We start from the raw sequence: 22,696 nt of genomic DNA, 5'->3' as shown, positions 1-22,696 counted from the left end.
ATCAGCAGTTTCTCTGAAGTTTAAGGTTATGGGTAATAAGCTTCAGTATCCTGAGTATATCCTTTACACTACTCAAATTCAATTTTAGATACTTTGGATAAGATTCTTCCAACTATTCAACCACAGTCTTTGGCTTAAAAATGCATTGCATGGGCACTGCAGCCATGTGTCATTACGCAGCATATTTCTGTTTCTTCTTCTAAGTATTTTCTCATCTTTGTCATGTTTGCTTGTGACAAAATTATGCGTGAGACAGTTGATTTTTTATTCAGGTTATTACAGCTTTTGTTGACACTTCTTTTAATTATTCTCTTATGTGGCCATTTCCCAATGTCTCTATTTTTACTGAAAGATATGCAACTCCATCTCCTGTAGTCACACAGGTACATATTACTTGATGATTGTGCACGCTGCTCCATTCATCAAGGTTTAAACTGGCAAAATTTCCCCTCAGTTTGTCTTGCACACTGTTCAAATTCCCTCTCAAAGATTTTATCTAGCAACCTTCCACTCATGTCTGTTCTACTTGGTGGAGCGCAACCTGGCCATAAAGACTCAACCATATCAATGAAGGTGTTTACTGTTAATGATGCAACAAGGAGAAATAGTAACAGAAATGAAAAAACACAGTCTTTTTATTTATGGTCTCTTGTTCGTATATGCTCGTCCTTACTACAAAGCCATCCACCAGGGTGGTTTTACTGGATGATTGAAATATTTTGCTTGCTACTGACACTGTGTATGAAGTATGTTTCGTTGAAGCACTGCTACTTAAAGTACCAATGGATCACTCTGAAGTTGTTGCATATAGATAGTCTCTTATGTTTAAATGGGATACTGAAATAAAATTCAAAAATGATTTTGAATAGTTCTTCTCAGTCTATTATTCAGTTAATCATTTACATTTTCTCAGCAAAGATGCAGATCCGATTCCAAGTTACCAAAAGAGTTAGGACTGATTGTGTTTAGAGTGCACTTACTTTTGGATTAAGCCTCATTGAACAACAAGCACAGGATAGGGTTCCTTTGGGAAAGCTGAATAGACATATGGTGTCACCATTACATTATGTGGATACAATGTTTCAATATAAGGGACATGTATTATGCAATAAAAGATAAGAAAATGGCAATCGGTGGCAACTGGATGCTTTTTACAGTGCACACTTGAGATAAAGATTCTAACCTACTTAACTAATTAAACAAGACATAAGGATTAGCTAAACTTAACTTTTACTTCCTAGCAATATCCAACATAGCAAACAGCTTGGGAATTTACTTGCTAAATCATACTTATACTAAAAGGCATAGAGTACATCCTGAAGAATGATGCATTACAAAGCAAATTATTTAAGTCACTGATCAGTTGATCCACATTATTCTTCAGATATATCCACATCTTCATCTACACCATTCCTTATGATATTTCATTCTTGCAACTAGACCCTGAACCATCATCTTGCACTTGACATGTTTTCCTTTTTTTATCCAGGGAACTTATTTCTTCAAAGTATTCTCAGATGGGGTCTCTCTGGTGCCCAGAAGCCATGACAACTTTTCTGGGGCAAAAGTTTGGTGATATTTAAACTTTTCTGGGGCAAAAGTTTGGTGGTGTTGAATGCCTTCTGTTTTTCTTTCTAGTCCACTCCACTGTTCCTTTCTATGCTGCCTCTGTCCTTATCAATATCTTCTCTGTCTTTAAGACAATGTATTAGTTAACTCCTCTCCCATGCTTGGCCCAGGTCCACTACCACATAAGCACAGAACAAAAACAATCCTATTCAGCCTGTTTCTCTTTGCACGTTACTTTAGTCTACTGAAAAAACAGATGCTGAAACCCCAGAACTTTCAAGAAGCATAAGCTGGCAGTGAAGGTGGACAGACAAGAGCAATTAATTCACTATTATGAGATTAAGTGCAGTGTAGCAGGTTCATGATTTAATTGTGACTTGTTTTTAAATGAGCAATTTGGTATTTTATTGATTATTTAAAATAATTCAATTTAAATAAAAAACAGATTGTTAATCATTTATTTTTATCCACCCTGTTTAGGTAATGTACAGTACACGCTTTCATATCTCGCAGCCCTGGGACTGGGAGGTTGCTGGATATTCAAAATTTCTGGATAAAAGAGAGGTATACCTAAATAATGCATAGCACTAAAGAAAAACAAGATTAGATATTAAGAAACAAACAAAAATGTATGCACAGTAATTTATTTACTAACAGTAGTATTGTACACTGTAAACATATACCATGATTGCTATATTTACTTGTATTTATTTCACTATACTGGACTTACGGAAAAATGTAACTAAAATTTACTTATGGTTAAAATGCTGGTTATTTTAGTATTCCAAATGACAGACTGCAAAGAAAGAGTTTACTGTATTTGGAGCACAAACTCAGTGCACATGCCCAGCATCCAGTTTGACAACAGGTTGCAATGTTGGAATACACTGCTGATTGTCTGTTCTGACAATAACTTACAAGCTGGAGCCTCAGTTTCAGGCTATGTCTACAGTAGAGCATAAGGTCGATTATATAATATACCTGTCTTCACTACATATATTAGGTTGATTTTAAGGGGGCCCAAGGTCGACTTTTCTACTCCTGCTTTTTCATAAGAAGTTAACACTAAATTTGAATTTACAAGGTCGACTTCATGCTAGTGTAGACAAAGCATTGTTTAATTCAATTGTATTAGCCACCAGAAGTATCCCACGATGGCTCCAATCTGCCCATTCTGACCATTGCCTTCACCTCTGCTGCTTTCCAGGTGAGCAGGAAGTGGGAAACAGAATCAGCCTGGGCTCTCCGGCCACCCTTCCACACCACATGGTTGTCCCCACTGCCCCATATGGCTGCTGAGCTCTCTGGTTGGATCCCCTCCCCCATCATGTGGCTGGTGGGCTCTCAGGCTTGTCTCCCCCAGCCCCGCCACATGGTTTCCGGGTATAAATTAAATTAATCAAAATAACGCATTTCAACAATACCAAAACACAACTTTTCAATGGCTCCAAATTGAAACTTTTCAGATTTTTATTTCTGCATTTTACTTTTCTCATGACTGGCCCACTAGCCTTGTAATGGCATGTGCCAGGGCAGACTGGAAAAGTGACGTGAAAATGCATTTGGCAGTTTGTTTTCAATGGGAACAGGGACTGAGGGCAATGCACTCTGGGATGATGACACCAGATACTCACAACCACTTGTGGTGCATTTTTTCCATAACACACTGACACGGAAACCTAGAATGTAACAGAGGTGCAGGAACTGTAGGATAGGAACCCAGAATGCACAGAGGACATAGTCAAACTTAGCAAAGGTGACAGAGACACACTATGTGATCCTTCCAAATGCCTGGACACTCACTGACTTTATAAGATCTAGTGGTATAAAGTCAACTTTAATAAATGCAACTTTATTTCATAGTGTAGACACAGCCTCAGAATCCACCTTGCACTGATGGACCTTTTTGCCTGATTTCAATGGGGCTCCATGCTAGCATAAGGGCTCATTAACACGAATGCAACTGCATCAGTAGGGCCCACAATTTTAAAAACAGGAGTGATCATACACTGTACAGTACAGTACTATTATTCTGATTTATGGAGAGCACTTTAGAAAACAAAAATGGGCCTAATTCTCTTTTCACACCTGTGAAAACGCAGGAACAAACAGCTTCAAAGAACATCCAAAGCTCAAAACAATTATTTTAATTGAGTAAATAATCTGCTTTCCCAAGCTTATATTCTTACCATACATAAACTAAAGTTAGCTTGGTAAAACTAAATGTTAATTCAACCAGTAAATCTATTATATAGTTTTGTGTAGTTCCCATCAATGACGGTATTACTTAAATATAAATTAGCCATTAAAATATATTAATTTAAAAATTAAGTATCAAAGCTGCATCAGAAATCATCAGAAAATTTAAAGATACAGCAGACAAGTCTGTAACATGCAATGTGAACCATTTTCCTTTGCATACTGGTGCACATTAGAAGACAATCTCAAATTTGTACCCCCTCCCACATGCTTTGATTTTAGCCCTGGTAACACTTTCTCCTGTGCCCTCCCTGTCCCCTTCTTACCAACTAGAGTTACATGATAAGTACCTCATTTTACATTCATCTATAAGGCCCGCTGGTTAAATAGACACCTTAAATGCATTGCAAGTTTAAGCTACAATATTTAAACATCACCTAATTTTCCACTACCCACTGTAAGACAGACAAAGAAATTCAAACTGCTTAATATCACATCAATCTGAAGTCATCATAAATACTACTGGAGTTACTCATCTATTCCTCTACGCATATGTACCTTTAATTAGGCCATCTCCCATTCACTTGTCAGGGAAAAGAACAAAAAAATGGATTCTAGGCACAGACAAAGTAATGGTATTTTCTGTGCTTAAATCTCAAGTTTGCTCCTTTGACATAATAGCTATTCGTGCTGCCAGATTTTTTTTTCACCCTTTAATATTACAATTAGTGTGTGTGTTTTTCAGTGCTAAAAGTGGGGCCTGCTCTACACTTAAAAATTAAATCAACCCAGCTATGTCACAGACATGAAAAATTTCACATCATGATTCCTGTAGTTAGGTTGACCTAACCCTGAGCATAGGTGCCTCTAAATCAAGAAAATAATTATTCTGTTGACCAATGTATAACTTCTCAGAAAGGTGGATTAACTACACTGAATAAACCCTGTCAACATAGAAAGTGTCAAAACTGCTGTAGCATAAGTTTGCACCAAGTGCAGTAGTTTTCCAAGTATGCACTTGCTAAAAGCAGTAAGAAATCAGAACTCCTGGTCCTCTAGGGTTAAACATTCTCAAATTTTTTAACAGTAAGATAGAAATTTATCAGCTACAGTGTGATAAACCAAAAGTGTGCCTCTACAAACAGAATATACACCAGGACAGTATACCACCCCACAAGACGGAGCCAGGCTTCTTGGGTTCGTCCCTGGTGGGCTGCTGCCTGCACTATGTTTACCTGCACCTCTTCAGGTACTGGGCAACCACAGCTCCCAGTGCTAACAACAGCTGCGATCACCTGATACCTGAGGAGGTGCAGGGAAATACAGCAGCAGTAGTCTGCCAGAGACTAACCTTGGTGGGCTGGCACCTTTTTATTGTCCATCCCTGCTTTATGTGGTAATACATCTGATAATAATGATTCATGTTGAAAAAGGACTTTTTAGCTTTCTTGTTTGAACAAGGTAGACAATACGATCTATTATTCTATTCTGTGGTCTAGTCTACAAAGCAGATAGAACACATACCAAACGAAGCAGCCATTACAAAGTACAATGGCTGTTCTCTTCTGTTTTTACAGAGAACACTTGGTTTAAGATGTCAAGCTTGCTCTGGTAAAGAACAGTTATGACATGGAAAAGAGACAAGGTGGGTGATTAAATATCTATTATTGGACCAATTTCTGTTATCAAAAGAAAAATTTTCAAGCTTGACCAGAACTGTTCTTGCCAATTTCACCAAAAGAAGTTGGTCCAATAAAAGACATTTCCTCAGTTGTCTTGTCCCTCTAATATCTTGTCACTAACATGGCTACAACAACACTGCTAATGTCATGGGACAGGTATTTTATGTTTTCGGTATTATAAAGTGATAACTGTCTTCTTAGAATACCCACTACTGGTTTGCAGTAGTCTCTTTGGGCTTGTCTTCACAGCTAAAAAAAACCTGAGGGATTTTTTATGTTAGGGTAATTAACATGTAGTGGCTACCCCAAAATAAGAAAACAGCGCAGACAATGAATTCTAATTCTACTGCTATGTAAACTCACAGAGGTCAACCTGGCCTTAGCAAGTTTGCCTTGCAGTAAAACTAAAATGCCTCTGTACTTTTACCTTAGGATAATTCTTGAATGTCACCTTACCATAAAACATCAGCTGCTAACAGCAGTGAAGACAAACCCTTAGACCAGGGTCAGCATCGCCTGGCACATGTGCCACTGTTGGCATACAAGCTGATTTTAAATGGCACGCAGCAGGAGCTCAGCCCCATCCCTCCTCACCCCCATGTAGCAGGGGAGGGGGCCAGAGGACAGGGCTGGAACCCCTACTGCGAAGGCCCCTGTGGCAGTGTGGGGCTGGGGTCGGAGCCCTGCATGTTGTGGGGCTGGGGCTTGGGCTGGAGCCCAGCCTCCAGCCTCCCCTGCTGTAGCGCAGGGTTGGAGCCCTTCTATGGCAGTCCCTGATGCACAGGCGCCCGCTGCAGGGCTGGGGCCAGAGCCCTGCACCATGTGGAATCAGGGCTGGAACTGCCCCCTCCACCCCAGGAGTTCCTGCTCCAGTACAGCACAGGGTTGGGGCTGGAGACTCCGCTGCAGAGCCCTGAAGAACCTGCTGCAGGCTTGTTTCTCTCGTCCTCCCCCATGGGCTGGGTATAGGTGTTTGGGTTCTGGCTAGGAGGGAGTGTGCAGGAGTGGGCTGGGGGTGGGTGTGTGGGATCTGAGTGGGAAAGGGGGCATTCAGGAATGGGCTGGGGCATGGGGATTTGGGTGGGAGGTAAGATGCAACAGTCAGTAGCAGGATTCAGGAGCAGGCTGGAGGTGAGTGGGAGGGTATAGGAAAAGGCTGAAAGTGGGGACCTGGACAAGAGCAGGGTGGGGTAGGGGGGCGTAGGCAAGAGGGGGTGTAGGACCAGGGTGGGTGAAGGGAAGACACTTATCCCCCTGTAGCATTGTTGCTGCACCCGCCCCTGAATAGGGGAAACATCAGCGGGAAGAAAAGTGCTTTGAAGAGACTTTTCTCCCACGCTTCTAGATGCTGCCTCTTCCTCCCCACTGCTCTCATTGGCTGGAAGTCCAGGCAATCAGAGTGGCAGGGGAAGCCTCTGTGGTTCAGCAACGTCTGTGGGCCTGCTAGACCATGGATGTTGCTGGCCCAGAGAATGTTCAACCCGTATTAAAATCCTGGGCATTTTTAGATATTTAAAAAACCTGGCCAGATGGAAATTTAAAGACTCAAATAGTAAAGTTGTACATCTTTATTTATTTATTAATGAAACTGTTGTAAGTAGGACTATTACGGACTTTTAAAAGTATCACTGACACTCAAACCACAGATGCCATGGAAAGATTGCTGACTCTTGCCTTACACTAAATTTTCACCACATGATATGTTGTCCCATAGCAATCAGGGGACTAGTCAACTTGTGCTAACCTAATCCAGGACAGCATGACTACATTTACTGTGCCAACAATTGCTACAAGACCTGCAACTGACAGTTTACTATGAAAAAATCCCAAGGTATTTTAGCACAAAGACCCCTGGATTATGTGAACAGGTACATGCCTGTGAGCATACAGTCAGGACACAGGAAAGCAGGTAGGGATTTGTTATAGGAACATTAATGCCTGGGCTGCGCTAATACAAGTTCTCAGATGGATTGAGCAATCACTCAAGGGCTGGTATCAAGCACTGCAATAACTGTCCAGGGCAGACAAACTTAGCTGTATTAAGAATGCCAAAAGCCAAGAATTCAGTGATTCACAAGCACGTCAGTAACAAAAGTCATGAACATGTTTTGAAGAAAGCAGAAGGGCAGATAAACGTGTGGGCACTACCCAAATATAAGACAGCAAACGTAGAAAATGATATAAGATACTTTAAAATGGAAGACAATCTGAGCCTACAAACAGGAGCAATGGATAGCAGCTCAGCGATCAAAAGTACAGAACAACTGCAAAATGTTAACAAATTTGTGATGCTGTTGTATGACTATCTTTTCTATGTACAGTAGTGCCTCTATTTTACATGAGGGCTCTGGTCCCACGCACCCTCATGTAACTGGGATTTCGCATAAGTTGGGGGGACGGTTTTTTTCCCCAGCGGAATTCATGTTCTGCAGCTGGGAAGCAGCAGGAGCAACTGGAGCTCCTCTTGCAAAGTAAGTCCTGGGGTTGCGGGGGGAAGAGCCGATGGGGAGGGTTAAGCCTGGCAGTGGGTTGGGTTGGATTAGGGCTGCAGAGAAGTGGAGTTGAGCCAGAGCCACGTGAGGAGGGTTTGAATGGGGGCAGGGGGTGTGGTTGAGCCAGAGCCAGGTGCAGGGAGGTTGAGCCAGAGACGCACATGGGGCGGGGGTAGAGATGGAGCCATGTGCAGGTGGTGAATGTGGCTCTGGGGGGCTTCAACCGGGGGCTGCACGGGGCTGGGGGCATTGAGCCAGGGCCAGGTGGAGCAGGATTTTGAGTTGTGCTTAAATCTTGTTAATGTGAGTTAAGCACAACTAGAACTCCCCCATTTCAAGGGTTTACTGTACTACTGTATTGGGGAATTTTGAGTTGTGAACAGGTTTTTTTAATTAAATCAAAACAAAATAAGTTGTACTGTCTACCAACAGGCATACGATGAACTGACATTACACAAGATTTCCCACATATCTCAGAGTATCTGGATCAATACTGAGCTGAAAGGCCTCTGCTACTCTCATTTTGAGTCTCTTGTGAAAGGAAACTCTCAGATGTGACCATCCACAAAACACTAAATAGAATAATTCCACCAAAGATGCTTTCAAAATGTTAGTTCAAGAAGTAATTGAAATTAATGTTGGTTCCCAGAAGCTCAAAGTCCACCCAACCAATAGCAGAAACAGAGCGAGCACAAAATAAAAGAAAACAGTTTTAAATCTATTGCTTGGGGATGGTAGATGTACAAGAAACATTACTGGAATAAAGATTTTATCTTATGTATGCTTTAGGATATACTCTCTATAGCTAATGTATTTAAATGTGTCAACTGACAATGTGAAAGTCAAGGCTCATAAACACACTCTTAAGGGGACTGCTACTGTTGAACAAAACTACAGTTAAATCTTAAATATCACATCTGAAGGCCCAAACACTATTGTTACAGGGGACTGCATGGTCCAGGGAGACCAATAGTGAATTACAGAACTTTCCACCTGTATGTCCCTGGTGACTAATGACATAGCTATGGAAATGTCTATTCAGTGTCTGTATGGGCTGAACTGAGGGTCTGTCCAATTCTTAATAGAGAATCATCTATGTTAAAAGAACTGCCAACAGTATTACTAACATATATTGGTATTCTTAATGGAGGAACCAAAAATGACTAGACATGAAGAATAAACAAACTTTTTACCCCTAAAGGCATGATCTTCAGAACAGTTGAAATTTATATCCAAGGAGCATGGGGAATATCACACTATAGCCGGTCTACAGCCCCCTCCTTTTCGGAGGGCATACGTTAATCCGGGAGATCAAAATTGCAGATGAGGCAGGGTATTTAAATATCCCACACCTCATTTGCATATTCCTGGGAGATGCAGTCTTCAAAGTGCAGTTATTTCAAAAGTGAAAGTGCTGTGTAGATGCTGGCACTTTGAAAGGAAACCCTGACTGTGAAATTCCCTTATTCCAGAAGAGGCTTTTCCAAAAACAACATCAGCTGTGTAGACGGGGTTCCTTCAATATAAAAAAAAAAAAAAAAAAGCAGTTTCAAAAAAGCCTCTCTTTCTATTTTGTTTCAGAAAGAAGGGTTATTTCAAAAATGATGTTTTTCCCCCCCAAAAGAACCCCATCTACATGGCTGTTTTTGTTTTTTGAAAAGCCTCTTCTGGAAATGTGATCACATGAGATTATGCAAATGAAAAATTTGTAAATCAGCACTTCAGCTGCATTTTCTACTTCCCTCATTTGCATTCCTCCTCCAAAAGGTGAATGTAGTGTAGAAGCACCCACTTTTTTCTTTCACAAATAGCTATAAGTTAAGTTAAGTCAACAAAGGTTTCTTTTAAAATTTAATTTGCTTCATGATATATTTAAATTGCACTGAACCAGATTTAGCTATTTAGACAGCGGGGGCAAACTTTGTTCTCAGTTACAATAAAGTAATAAGGGTCATAGCTATCTAAAGGACAGAATTAGCCCATTAAATATACACAAAGACAAATGTGGAAATGCACGTGAGCAAGTCCATCTCTGTGTAATTTACATAATCTTCTGATTCACTCAGCATGCAAGTTACAACCATTAACGCTTTTATCTTGCAAAGTCCTTCCAGACGTTTTTACTAAAGGCAATAGGATCCACCCAGAGAGAGCAGCTTACTGTTTCTGTCTCACACATCATAACAGCTCTCTTTATTTTAGCCTAAAGACACTACAGTAAACCCTTGAAATGCACAGCTTTTAATGTGAGTTAAGCACAACTTGAAGCTGCTCTACAGCTGTCAGCCTGCCTAGCGGTCACAGCTGAAGGATGCTAGGCAAGCTAAGAGCCCCTTCTCCCTGTCTTCCCCCAGACCTGCGGCTATCAGCCTGACAGGGAGACCACTGGGGTAAGGCAGGGAGAAGCAGACAGGAAACTGATCAGCCCACCTAGTGGTCTGGTCAGTTTCCTGGCTCCAAGGAGTGGAGGGGAGCCATGCTATCCTGGTTCCTGGCTCCCCTACACTGGCAGCAGCCAAGAAATTGACCAAAGCTGCTGCCCTGGTCAGTTTGCTGGCTCTGTGGGGCGGGGGATGGGGACACCCAGGAAACTGACCAGCTCATGAGCCAATGAATTTTGCTGTTTCCAGAAGTATAGCTTGAGAGCTCTTTGGCTGTCTATGTCAACGTAGACTGCAACAATGTGTCTGAGTGGGCCATTTTATATTGCAAAATCTGATACACTTAAATGTGGCCTTTGTGTTTCATTAGCTTTTTTGTCTTTGTTGCAAAGTTATCAGTAACCAATAATGAACTTTGTAGGATTGCAAAGTAAATAGTTGTATGTTAGTCAAAATAATAGAATCCAAACCATAATCTTGAACTACATACAAACAGGACTTGAAAGTGAACGGAATCAAAATGGTAATTTTGGATCTGCTGTACAATGTTGTCTATGGTAGTGCAAGTGACTATTTTTTATCTAGGGCTAAAGGAGTCATAAATGGGTGTGACTTACATACAAGAGACAAATATTATGTAAGCAGGTAGATGAAAAGTGGGTTATAGCCTAAGTTGCCTTGTTTTATGCTGTTAGTTCCTTTCCTGCTATGCCTCCCTCGTCCATGCTCACATACATGGTATATAGTAAACTTATGCCTGGTCTATATCTAAAATATGGGTTTACCTAGCCACATCACTAGCACCCTGAGTCAGGCAAATCTAAACCACAGTATAGATAGCAATGAATCTGTGGAAGGATTCCTCTGCAGACTTTATCTGCCTCCTCTCAAGTGAGTACACTAACTGTAGCAAAGGAAAAAAAAATCCCATTCTGTTGCTATAGCAAGTGTCTGCACTGTGGTGCTACAGGGGCCCAGCTGCTATATCTGTGCCACTGTAGCATCTGTACAGTAAACCCTGGAGTTGTGGGGGCTGTGTTCCATATTACAAGGACTTTTTGCAACAACTGCTACGTGTCCCAAGGAAGAGGGGGATGGGGGACCAAAGCTTAATCTGCCTGACCTCTGTCACTTTGAGTAGATCTAGTGCCCCATCTCTCTTGGCAAAGAGGCCAAAGCTGAATCCCAAGGGTTTCAGATCCAGGCATGGGGCCTATAACTTAATCCTCCCTGCACTCAGCCTTGTGCCCCAGCAAGGCTAATGCCAGCACTTGGCAACCCCATCAAAACAGGGTCCCAAACAACAGTCTGAGAACCACTGGATTAAGGGCATATACCCTTTAGTAACCTTGGGTATTTTTCTACTGCCATCTTGCATAATTTATTCAGAATTCTAGGAGTTTGGATATATGATGCAACTCAAGCAAGAGTAATTCAGAAGAGAAGCAGAAAGACTGGGTGATAACTGCGAATTTAGACCAGACATTAACAACAAATCCAAAACACTCTTTTTCCTAAGAGACTTTTATGCCTATTAACAAGACTAAACATCACTTTTTGCTTCTAATCATTTACTACATGCAAGTTTACATGTTTTACATTTACTTGAGCCTAAACAATAAACAAATCCAAGTCTTACACAAGTGGTAGACAAACAAGGAACCATTTACTTCTGCAATTCTAAATTATCACTACAGAAATTCCTAGTGTTAAGCATGCTGGCAAAATAGAAGTCTGAATGCTGCACTCTATCTAGAACATTATTTTATACGTAAGCACTTTAAAAATGAGAGTGAGAAAGAAGTTATGAAATACACTGTTGCACCTCAGAATTCCAAAATCCTTTCTATGGTTGGATTAATCTTTTGCTTACATCAAAGTCTTTATTACCCCCATGAATCAATGATTTAATATTTGTAATAAAAATTCTGCTACCACACAGTAGTGTTTGTGAACTACAGGTTGAACCTCTCACACTGACACCAGTGGGACCTGACTGGTACCAGGCAAGAGAATTTGCTGGATCATGGGAAGTCATACTGTTTAGCAGCATTACCAACACTTCCACTGCTTACTGGGCTCTTAAAAGATATTAGAGGTAAAAAACATCACAGAACACTGAGAGCCAGGATTGGTGGTTGGAAATAAACTTTCTGGGGTCATGTGAAACATGGCCACACGCTTGATAAGTGGTCATCCAACTAAAATCATGCTGCATTACAGAATTCTGAATTAGAGGGGTTCAACCTGTAGAATGTAAAACGGACCACACTAGTTTTATCGTCAACGCCAAGGTCTGGGCCCACAAACAACTCCAGAAAAATCATGAGAAGTCCTGTGGCACCTTGCTGACTAACATATATTGGCGCATAAGCTTTCATGGGCAAAGTCCCACTTTGTCATGTGAACATTGAAAGAAAAGAATCACAGTGGACCATAAATGGGTTTTTGCTCACGAAAGCTCATGGCTCCAATATAGCTGTTAGCTTCTACAGTGCCACCGGACTTCTAATTGTTTTTGTGGATACAGACTAACACAGCCCCTCTGATATCAGAAAAAGCAATGGACCTCTGTACATGTGGTGGTGGGGTCTACCTCCGTAAACCTGACTGCAAGGCTAAGATTAAAGGATAAGTAAATGGAAAAGTTAAACAGAGACAAATATTTTAAAGCTCCTTCATTTATAAAAACCCAATGGTATTTTTAGTGACAGAGGTAAGAAAAGATTAAGAATACAACATTCTTTTAAATAAATACTTTTACATTGTGCCCTGCCATGCAATTTACCCACTTATCCAAAGTTATCGAGTAGTAAGCAAGCCAGTTACAAGACTGAAAGAGTTTGGAGTTTTGAATCAGTTTCACGTCATTTAAAGATGAGACACCTCGAGCCAAACCCATTAAGCCGTTAATTCACATAGTTCAAAATGGAGCTACATCTCCGACTCGGAAGACCAAATAGCATCAGAGAGGTAGCCCTCTTGTTCTGCACTCCAACAAAAGAAAAGAGCAGACATGTACCACTGTAAAGCCTAACCGGGAAGGCTCATCGCCGAATAAATCATTCATTCTGTTCGTCTTTAAAGCGCTACACTGCTGCTGTTTTGTTGAAAAACTCAAAGTAACCTTTTTACCTCCCCGCCTACATAAACACTTCCCCCAGCAGCACTGACACATCCCAGCTCCACCGAGGCACTAAATGACGAGCGGTAGGGGAAGGAGACGACAACGCTCATCCGTTCAAAAGCACCGGGGAGTTTCTGTCCTGCAGTCACACCGGCAGCCAGGAAACACACAAGCAGCTGATAAATCACAGCGTCGCTGGGAAGGTGCAAGAGTGGCCCACCAGAGCGCCGCCGAAGGTGGGGTGGGGTAGGCTGGGGAGGGGGGCGCCGCCGTGGCCCGTGGGAAGCGCTGCAGGCGAGGAGGATGCCAGACGACTGCTTTAGAGCCCCCCATCCCGCCGAGGCAGGGGCTGGCCCTTGGGACGGCTGGGAGCGCAGCAGCTCGGGAGCGTGACGGACACCTGCCGGGGGCAGCCGGACCCAGCGGCGCCGCGCGGCAGGCTGGGGGGCGAGGCGATCCATGGAAGCCGCTTACCTCCACGCTGAGCCCCGGGCCGGGCGACGCACCAGCCGCGGCGAGGCTGGCGGAGAAGTGGCCCTGAGCGCCACGCAGCCCGGGTCCCCCCAGCGCTCAGCGGCGCCCCGGCGGCGGGGCCTGCGCCGGCCAGGGAGCTCCGCGCTGCAGCCCGCTAGGCCGCGGGGCCTGGGAGCGCCGGGCCCCCTCCCCAGGGCCGGGGTCTCCCCACTCACCGCTCTCGAGCTCGTTGCCCTTCTTGGCGGTGGCGGCGTTGCCCATGGCCGGGGCTGGGGGGGGTGCGGTGTCGCTCCGACGGGGGAGGGGGGGGGGTCTGGCGGCTCCGCCCGCGGGCGCTGCGGCTGGCTCGGCGGCGGCTGCTCCCCTCCCTCACCCCGCGCGGGCTCTGTGGCTCCGGCCGCCGCGGAGGAGGCGGAGGAGGAGGAGGAGAGCGCTCTGCCCCCCCGCCCCGACTCAAGCACACGGCCGGAAATGACGGCACCTCCTCCCGGCTGCTCGGCCCGCTCGCCGCTGTCCTGGGAGGCCGGGGCGGCTGAGGACGCGGGGCCGGGCGGCTGGGAGAGGGGCAGAGCTCACGCGCCGCGCCCCCGCCCGCGCCCAGGCAGAGCCCCTCCCCCAGTGCTGCCCCCGCCCCGGCTGCCCCCATCCCTCTCCCCGCTCAGCCCCCACCAGAGCTACCTCCTGTCCCTCATCCAGCCCCCACCACGGCTACTTCCCATCCTTCTCCTCTCCCCTGAGTACCCCCCACCCCAACCGCCTCCCCTCCCGCCCTCCCAGTGCTGCCGCCATCCACCCCCCACCCCAGCTCCCTCCTGCCCCACTCCTCCCACCCCCAGTGCCCCCTCACCCAAGCACTGCCTTGAGCCATCCCCCCGTGGCTGCCTTCCCCCGCATTCCCCCCCAAGTACCCCCGCAGCCCACTGCTAACTTCTGTCCTGCCTCTCCATCACACGGGGCACCCCTCATCCCCAGAGCACTCAGCCCCCCCATCCCAGACACGGTGCATCCCTGCCTGACTCAGCACTCACCCACACACAGGTAGAAACACTCACCAGCACATCAACACACACTCCTACATAGACAACCTAGACTAGTATTACTTAGCACTTTTACAGCACTCCTACCAGGATACATTTACATTTCTCTGCTAAGTGCTGAAAAAATTCACAAAGGAAGCTACCTGATGGAAAAGGAGCAATCATGTTTCTTTTAGTCTCTTGCTGCCCCAGGAGTGCTAGGGATAACAACAGTAGCTATGATATTTTTAGATAGAAATGTTCTTTTTAAGGTAGAGTCCCTGTAAACATATATTTTTATCATGTCAGATGCTTTTAACTTAGTTATGGTGGGAAAGGTTCAGCAAACAGCAGGTCTTGCATTACAGTTGGAGGGACTCGGAATTACTTCACCCTCTAACAGGAAGAAGCTTTTGCTCAGATTTGTACATGTTTTGTGGGGAGCTGCATTATCCCAGAAGAGTACCAAAATCTTTTTGGGGTACATGTAAAGAGGTAGTCACTGAAGTAGCCTGTTCTTGATCTATTTATTGCTCTCAAGATAAAGACCAAGACTTTGACCTGCCATAGCTGTGAACTGAAAGCCAGTGGGGAAGTGGATCACATAGTTAATGTGCTCATTGGGGTACACTGTTAAGGAGGTGGGGTAAACAATTCTGCCTAACATTGGAGCCTCTGTGTTTTTTCCATATTTATTGCTGGGTACAGTGTGTTACAGTAATTGTTTATTTCACTGAGAGGGTGGTGAAGCACTGGAGTGCATTACCTAGAGCAGTATTTCTGAAACTTTTTGAGACCTTGGAACATCAAACAATAACATTATTGATGCAGAACACCTTTGCAAATTTTCTTTAAAAGAAAAATTGTCAGACCAAAAACCAAACAAACACACACAACATATACAGCAATATATACAGCAAAAAACAAATGAAGTAATTTGATCTGGTATAGCAATGAAGATGAAACATTATAGCTGGTTTTAATAACAGATAATCTATACCATCAGTGCATGATACCAAAAAAGTGTCAGATGCTTGTGGCACCCTGCGAATTGTTCACAGCACACCTGTTTTCTGTGCAACATAATTTAAGAAACACTGACCTGGAGAGAAACAAAAAAGAGTCCAGAAGCACTTTAAAGACTAACAAAATAATTTTAAGTGATGAGGTTTCGTGGGACAAACCCACTTCTTCAGATCATAGCCATACCAGAATAGACTCAATATTTAAGGCACAGAGAACCAAAAATAGTAATCAAGGTTGACGAGGCAGAAAACTATTATCAAGGTGAGCAAATGAGAGAGCAGAGGGGCAGAAGGGGGTGTGTCAAGAATTAGATAAAGCCAAGTATGCAAAAGAGCCCCTATAATGAGCTAGAAAATTCCCATCCTGGTTCAAACCATGTGTTAATGTGTCAAATTTGAATGTAGAAGAGAGTTCAGCAGCCTCTCTTTCCAAACTGTTGTGAAAATTCCTCTTCAATAAAACCCAGACTTTCAGGTCATTTACAGAATGGCCCACTCCTTTAAAGTGCTGGCTGACGGGTTTGTGAATCAGGAGTGTTTTTTATGTCTGTTTTATGCCCATTAATTCTTTGTCAAAGAGAGTTAGAAGTCTGTCCAACATACAAAGCATTTGGGCATTGTTGACACATGATGACGTGTGATGTTATTAGAGGAACATGAGAATGGGCTGTTGATTTTGTGAATAACCTGATTAGGTCCAGTGATGGTATCTCCCGAATAGATATGTGGACAAAGTTGGCAATGGGTCTTGTTGCAAGGAAAAGTTCCAGGATTGGTGTTCCTGTGGTATAGACTGTGGTTGTGGGTGAGAATCCTCATAAGGTTGGGAGGTTGTCTGTAGGAGAGAACAGGCCTGTCACCTAGGTCCTTCTGGAGTGTGGCATCCTGATTAAGGATAGGTTGTAGGTCCTTAAGAATGCGTTGTAGTGGTTTGAGTTGTGGGCTGTAGGTAGTGACCAGTGGTGTTCTGTTATTGCCTTTTTTGGGCCTATCTTGGAGTAGCTGGTCTCTGGGTATTCATCTGGCCCGTCAATTTGTCGATTAGAGTGGTTTTAGAATTTCCATCACTAAAGATTTTTAAGTCCTGGCTTGACAAAGTCCTGGCTGGGATAATTTAGTTAGGGTTGGTCCTGCTTTTGGGCTGGAGGCTGGACTCAGTGACCTCATAGAATCCTTGGGGTGGAAGAGACCTCAGGAGGTCGAGTCCAGCCCCCTACCTAAAGCAGGATCAACCCAAACAAAATCATCATACCCAGACTTTGTCAAGCTGGGACTTAAAAACCTCTAGGGATGGAGATTCTGCCACCTTTCTAGGTAAGGCATTCCAGTGCTTCACAACTCTTCTGGTGAAATAGTTTTTCCTAATATCCAGCCTACACCTCTCCCTCTGTAACTTCAGACCATTGCTCCTTATTTTGCCACCCATCAGTACTGAAAACAGCTCCTCTCCATCCTTTTTAGAGTGCCCCTTCAGGAAGTTGAAGGCTGCTACCAAATCACCCCTCACTCTTCTGCAAACTAAATAGGCCCAGATCCCTTAGCCTCACCTAATAAGTCTTTGAGCTCCAGCCCCCTAATCATATTTGTTGCTCTCCACATTGGGCCTGCTCCAATGCATCCACATCCTTTCTATACTGAACAGCCCAAAACTGGACACAGTACTTCAGATGTGGCCTCATCAGTCCTGAATAGAGGGGAATAATAGCTTCTCTAGATCTGCTGGAAATGCTCCTCCAAATGCACCACAGTATGCCACTAGCCTTCCATGTGCTTCAAATGGATTCCTTGAGGATCCTCTCCATGATTTTCCCAGGGACTGAAGTACGGCTGACTGGTCTGGATTGTCTTTCTTTCCTTTTTTAAATACAGCAAATCCTTAAAATGCGCAATTTTGAGTTGCACTTAATTCGCATGGCAAGTTAAGTGCAACTCAAAATCCCGTTAACCCCCAGCCCTGGCTCAACGCCCCCTAGTCCCACACGGCCCTGGTTCCACCCCCTGTGGACTTGTTCGCCACCTGCGCCTGGCTCCGGCTCTGGCCTACCACCCCCACCCCAGTTCAACCCCCTGCTCCCCAGCCCCAGTTCAACCCCCCACGGCCCAGCTCATGACCCCTCATATATTGTTCTGGCTCAACCCTTTTGCCCCGGTTCAAACCCCCCACAGCCTGGCTTACCACCCCCCTGCATGGCTCTGTCTCACCCCCCCAGCTCCGGTTCAGACTCCCCAAGTGTAACTCAGGTTCCATGCCCCCCACCCTGGTTCAGCCCCCCGCGGCACAGCTCACCATCCAAGCATGGCTCCAGTCCGGCTCAACCCCCCCCCACGCATGGCTCTAGCTCAACCTCCCTGGGCCCTGGTTCAAACCCTCTGTGTGCGGCTCCGGCCCAGTTCCCCACACCCCCTACGGCACCAGCTCAACCCTCCCTGCCTGAGTTCACCCCCTGCTCCCTCGCCCTGGTTCAACCCCCCCACCCAGCCCCCGTGGCCCAGCTCACCAGCCCCCTGCTCATGGCTCCGGCTCACTCCCCCAACCCCTGAAGCCCTAACCCACCTCAGGCTTACCACCCTCTGCCCCCTCCCATGGCCCTAACCCACCACAAAGCTTAACTCTCTCCAGCTGCCCAACCCCCAACCCCAGGACTTACCTTCGAAAAGGAGCTCCAGGAGCTCCTGCTGCGTCACTGGCTGCAGAACCTGCATTCTGCCAGTGAGAAAGCTGTCCCCCGCCTTACTCAAAATTTGAGTTATGCAAGGGTGTGTGGGAACGCAACCTTCGCATAACTCAAGGGACTGCTACATGGGCATCCTTTTTCCAGTCATTTGGGACCTCTCTCGATCTCCTTGAGTTTTCAAAGATAATGGCCAAAGGCTCTGCAGTGACATTTGCCAATTCCCTCAGTACCCTTGGATGCATTAAATCCAGACCCATGGATTTGTCTATGTCTAGCTTTTTTAAGTAGCCCTTTAAGCTGTTCTTTCCCCACTGAGTGCTGCCCAGCTCCTGCCCATACTGCATTGCCTAATGCAGTAGTTTGGGAGCTGACCTTGTCCATGAAGACAGAGGCAAAAAAAGCATTGAGTACTTCTTTCCTCACATCATCTGTCACCAGGTTACCCCCTCATCCAGTAACAGCCGTACACCCTCTCTGATTTCCCTCTTATTGTTAACATGCCTGTAAAAACACTTCTTGTTGCCCTTCACATTCCTTGCTAGCTGCCATTCCAATTGTGCTTTTGCCATCCTGATTACTCCCCTGCATTTTCCAACAATATATTTATACTCCTCCTTAGTCGTCTGTCCAAGTTTCCACTTCTTATACACATCCTTTTTGAGTTTAAGCTTGCCAAGGATTTCCCTGGTAAGCCAGGCTGGTTGTGTAACATATTTGTTTTTCTCACTGTGCATTAGGATGGTTTGTTCCTGTGCCTTAAATAAGGCTTCTTTAAAATACTGCCAGTTCTCCTGAACTCCTTTCCCTTTCATATTAGCTTCCCCAGGGATCCCGCCCATCAGTTCTCTCAGGGAGTTGAAGTCTGCTCTTCTGAAATCAAGGGTCTGTCTTTTACTGCTCACCCTCCTTCCTTTTGTCAGTATCCTGAAATCTACCATCTCATGATCGCTGCAGCCCAGGTTGCCACCCACTTCTATTTTTCCTTCTATGTCTTCCCTGTTCGTGAGCAACAGGTCAAGCTGTGCATGGCCTCTGGTTGTTTTCTTCAGCACTTGTACCAAGAAGTTATCCCCAACATTCTACAAAAACTTTCTGGATTGTCTGTGTGCTGTTGTATTGGTCTCCCAACAAATGTCTGGGTGATTAAAGTATCTCAGGAAAACCAGGGCCTGTGATTTGGAAGCTTCTCTTAGTTGTCTAAAAAAATCCTCGTCTACCTCATCTACCTGATTTGGTGGTCTATAGCAGACACCAACCACAATATCATTTCTGTTGCTTCCATCTCTAAGCTTAACCCGAAGACTCTCAACTGACTTTTCTCCCTCCATTTACTACAGCTCCCTCACATACAGCACCATACCTCCTCCTTTTCTCCCGTCTGTCCTTCCTGAACAGTTTATACCCTTTCATGACAGTGCTGCAGTTATGTGAGTCATCCCACCAAATCTCCATTATTCCAAATACCTCATACCCCTTTGACTGTGCCAGGGCCTCTAATTCTTCCTGTTTGTTTCCCAGGCTTCTTGCATTTGTGTACAAACACGTCAGATAATCAGTTGATTGGCTTACTTTCTCCTTTTGAATCAAGGCTCCTCCTTTGTTATACTCTCCTCCTTCCCCACTTACCTCAGGGCTTGTGTCACTGTCCCCAGACAAACTTAATGTAAAGCCCTCCTCACTAGGTTTGCAAGTCTGCCCACAAAGATGGTCTTCCCTCTCTTCATTAGGTGGATCCCATCTCTTCCCAGCAATCCTTGTTCTCAAAACAGAATCCCATGATCCTCCTGAGGTCTCTTCCAGCCCTAGGATTCTTTGAATTGTTGTTCCTCACCTCAAAAGTCAGGGGGATAAGTTTTTTCAGCTTAATTAGTTGTTTCCGAGTCACAGGAACATAAAAAAATGCACTTCCCATGTTTTATGACAGAAATTTGTGCTTCAACAACGGCAAAAGCCAGAAATTTCAAATTTAGCTTGTTTTGGTAATCTTAATTGAGGTAAAATATTTCAAAGAAAATCTGTTTAGCTATTCTATTTTAGTTATGCATATTTAACATCAGCAGTTTCAGTGATGCTGAGTACAGTTTTCTATTCAGCTATTTTCAACATACTTGCTATATACTTTTGGGGGAATTATTTGCCAAAAAAATAAAAATTCTGAACACAATGTCCGTGTCTACACTAGCACAAATCTTCGATGATTACTAATGAGGCACTGAAATGCATATTCAGCACCTCATTAGCATACAACCAGCTGTGGCTCTTCAAAATTGCTGATAGGAATAAGGGGATTTCGAAGTTGGCAGGTTCCTTTCATAAAGGACCCCTGTCTGGATGAGCTGCATGGCAGCGAAATGCGGCAATTTTGAAGCGCCGCAGCCGGTGGCATGCTAATGAGGTGCTGAATATGCATGTCAGCACCTCATTAGTAGTCTTCAAAATGGCCATTTCGAAGATTTGTGCTAGTGTAGAGGTAGCCAATATTTTAAAATTCTGCATCTTTTATTTATCAAAAAAGGGAAGAAGGATTCTTTCAAAGATGGGGTTTCCTTTCAAAAGAGCAGCAACTACACTGGTTTTCTTCTTTTGAAAGAAGCTATTTTGAAGTAAGAATATGCAATTGAGGTGCCAGATATGCAAATCTGAACCTCATTTGCATTTTCAATTTCCCTCATTTGCATACCTCTTTCGAAAGAGGAATGCAAGTGTAGACACAGCTGAAATGGTTTTCGACAAGCAGATTCCTTACTAGGCATATTAACAGAACTCGGAGTAATAATTCATTTTAACAACAATACAGAACTGTATTTCCTCCACCCCTCAGGAACAGCGCAAAGGCAGAGGAGCTGAGGGAGAGGAAAGTAATTGTTAGGAAGAAGTCTGGGTATGAACTTGAAGGGTTGTTGGGTATGGGTGGGAAAAGTGTGAACAGGATTTTTTTGTGGGGATAGGGAGGGATTGTTAAGGGGTATACCTCATGCTGACCCTGGCTGACCTCCCAGCTTTTCACATTCAGTCAGGCACATCTGCCTTTGCCCTCATTTGTCCCTGCAATCCTCATGTGTCCTTGCATCCCCATCCATATGTTTTCTCCACTTCCACTCAGATGCCCACTCCCTGGCTCCACCTGTCTCTGTACCTCCACTCAGCCACCCCTGTCCCCATGCAGCCCTACACCCCTCCTCCATCCCCATACGTCCATGTGCCCCCACTCAATCCCTCCCCTCATCTCCATGTGTTCTGATCCATTTATCCCTCTAAGTTTTTCCAGCCCAGAGTGGAAGGAATTTTCTCTTATGTGCCAACGTGGAGGTGATGCACAATGTATCACCTTCACATTACTGCACTTAACAAAATTCATGTTGCAGTGGGTGGGGCCCAGGGGTTTGAGTGTAGGAGTTTGAGTGCACCAGCTGGGGGGGTATGTGTAAGGTGGGGGCTGAAGGGCTCAGGACTGGGACCCAGGACTGGAGCGTAAGGACTGTGGCCAGAGGTGCAAGTCTTGGTTTGGCTGGTCATGAGGGGCTACAGGCTCTGAGATGGGGGTTAGGGTGCAGGAAAGGATAAAGGCTCCAGATGGGGAGTTTGGGCTTTGGTGTAGAGTTGGGGATGAGGGCTTTGGGGTGTAGGAGGGTGCTTGAGGTTTGGGAAGCTTGAGGTGGGTCACAGGGTTGGGGCTCAGGCTTAGGTGAGCAGCTGCCTGATAGGGTTGGAGAGAAGCTCCTTTCCTCTGGCTGCGGCAGCTGTTTGTTGGGACCAGCAGGCAGGGGCTCCCCTCAGCCTGCTGTAGCAGCTCCATGATGGGTCAGCAAGAAGTGCTGGCCCCAGTAGCTTCAGGACTTATGGAGAGAGTTCTCTCCCCACTACAGCTCTGAGCCCCTGTGGAGGGCTTAATAGCTCCTGTGCAGAAGTTAGGACACTTTGCCTGCACCCCCATGTGTCTCTGTGCCTCCGTTGAGCCATATCCCCATAGCTCTTCCCATTCCCCCCTATGACCAGGTGGCCCTGCACCATCAGTCTTATTCTGCTTCTGTCCCTTTCTGTCCTCTCCCATTGGCC

The 22,696-nt window shown here is 44.9% G+C and overlaps 1 protein-coding gene across 2 annotated transcripts in view; it reads right to left on the bottom strand.

Annotated features, from left to right (window-relative positions):
• The window catches only part of PRKACB (protein kinase cAMP-activated catalytic subunit beta), a 116,202-nt gene extending 101,822 nt beyond the window's left edge, over positions 1 to 14,380 (bottom strand). Inside the window, exon 1 of one of the 2 annotated variants that reach the window (XM_075002255.1) lies at positions 14,140 to 14,380. In XM_075002255.1, coding sequence (XP_074858356.1) covers positions 14,140 to 14,185 — 46 coding nt within the window. In that variant the 5' untranslated portion in view covers positions 14,186 to 14,380. Of the gene's footprint in view, positions 1 to 13,924; positions 13,976 to 14,139 lie in introns of those variants that run through there. The other variant, XM_075002256.1, reaches the window with a different exon arrangement.
• Positions 14,381 to 22,696: the final 8,316 nt, after the last annotated feature.

This window comes from Carettochelys insculpta, chromosome 9 (genome assembly GCF_033958435.1).
Source record: "Carettochelys insculpta isolate YL-2023 chromosome 9, ASM3395843v1, whole genome shotgun sequence".
NCBI classification, from domain to species: domain Eukaryota; kingdom Metazoa; phylum Chordata; order Testudines; family Carettochelyidae; genus Carettochelys; species Carettochelys insculpta.
The sequence above is the reverse complement of the archived record's forward strand: the minus strand, read 5'-3'. Positions and strand labels throughout refer to the sequence as shown.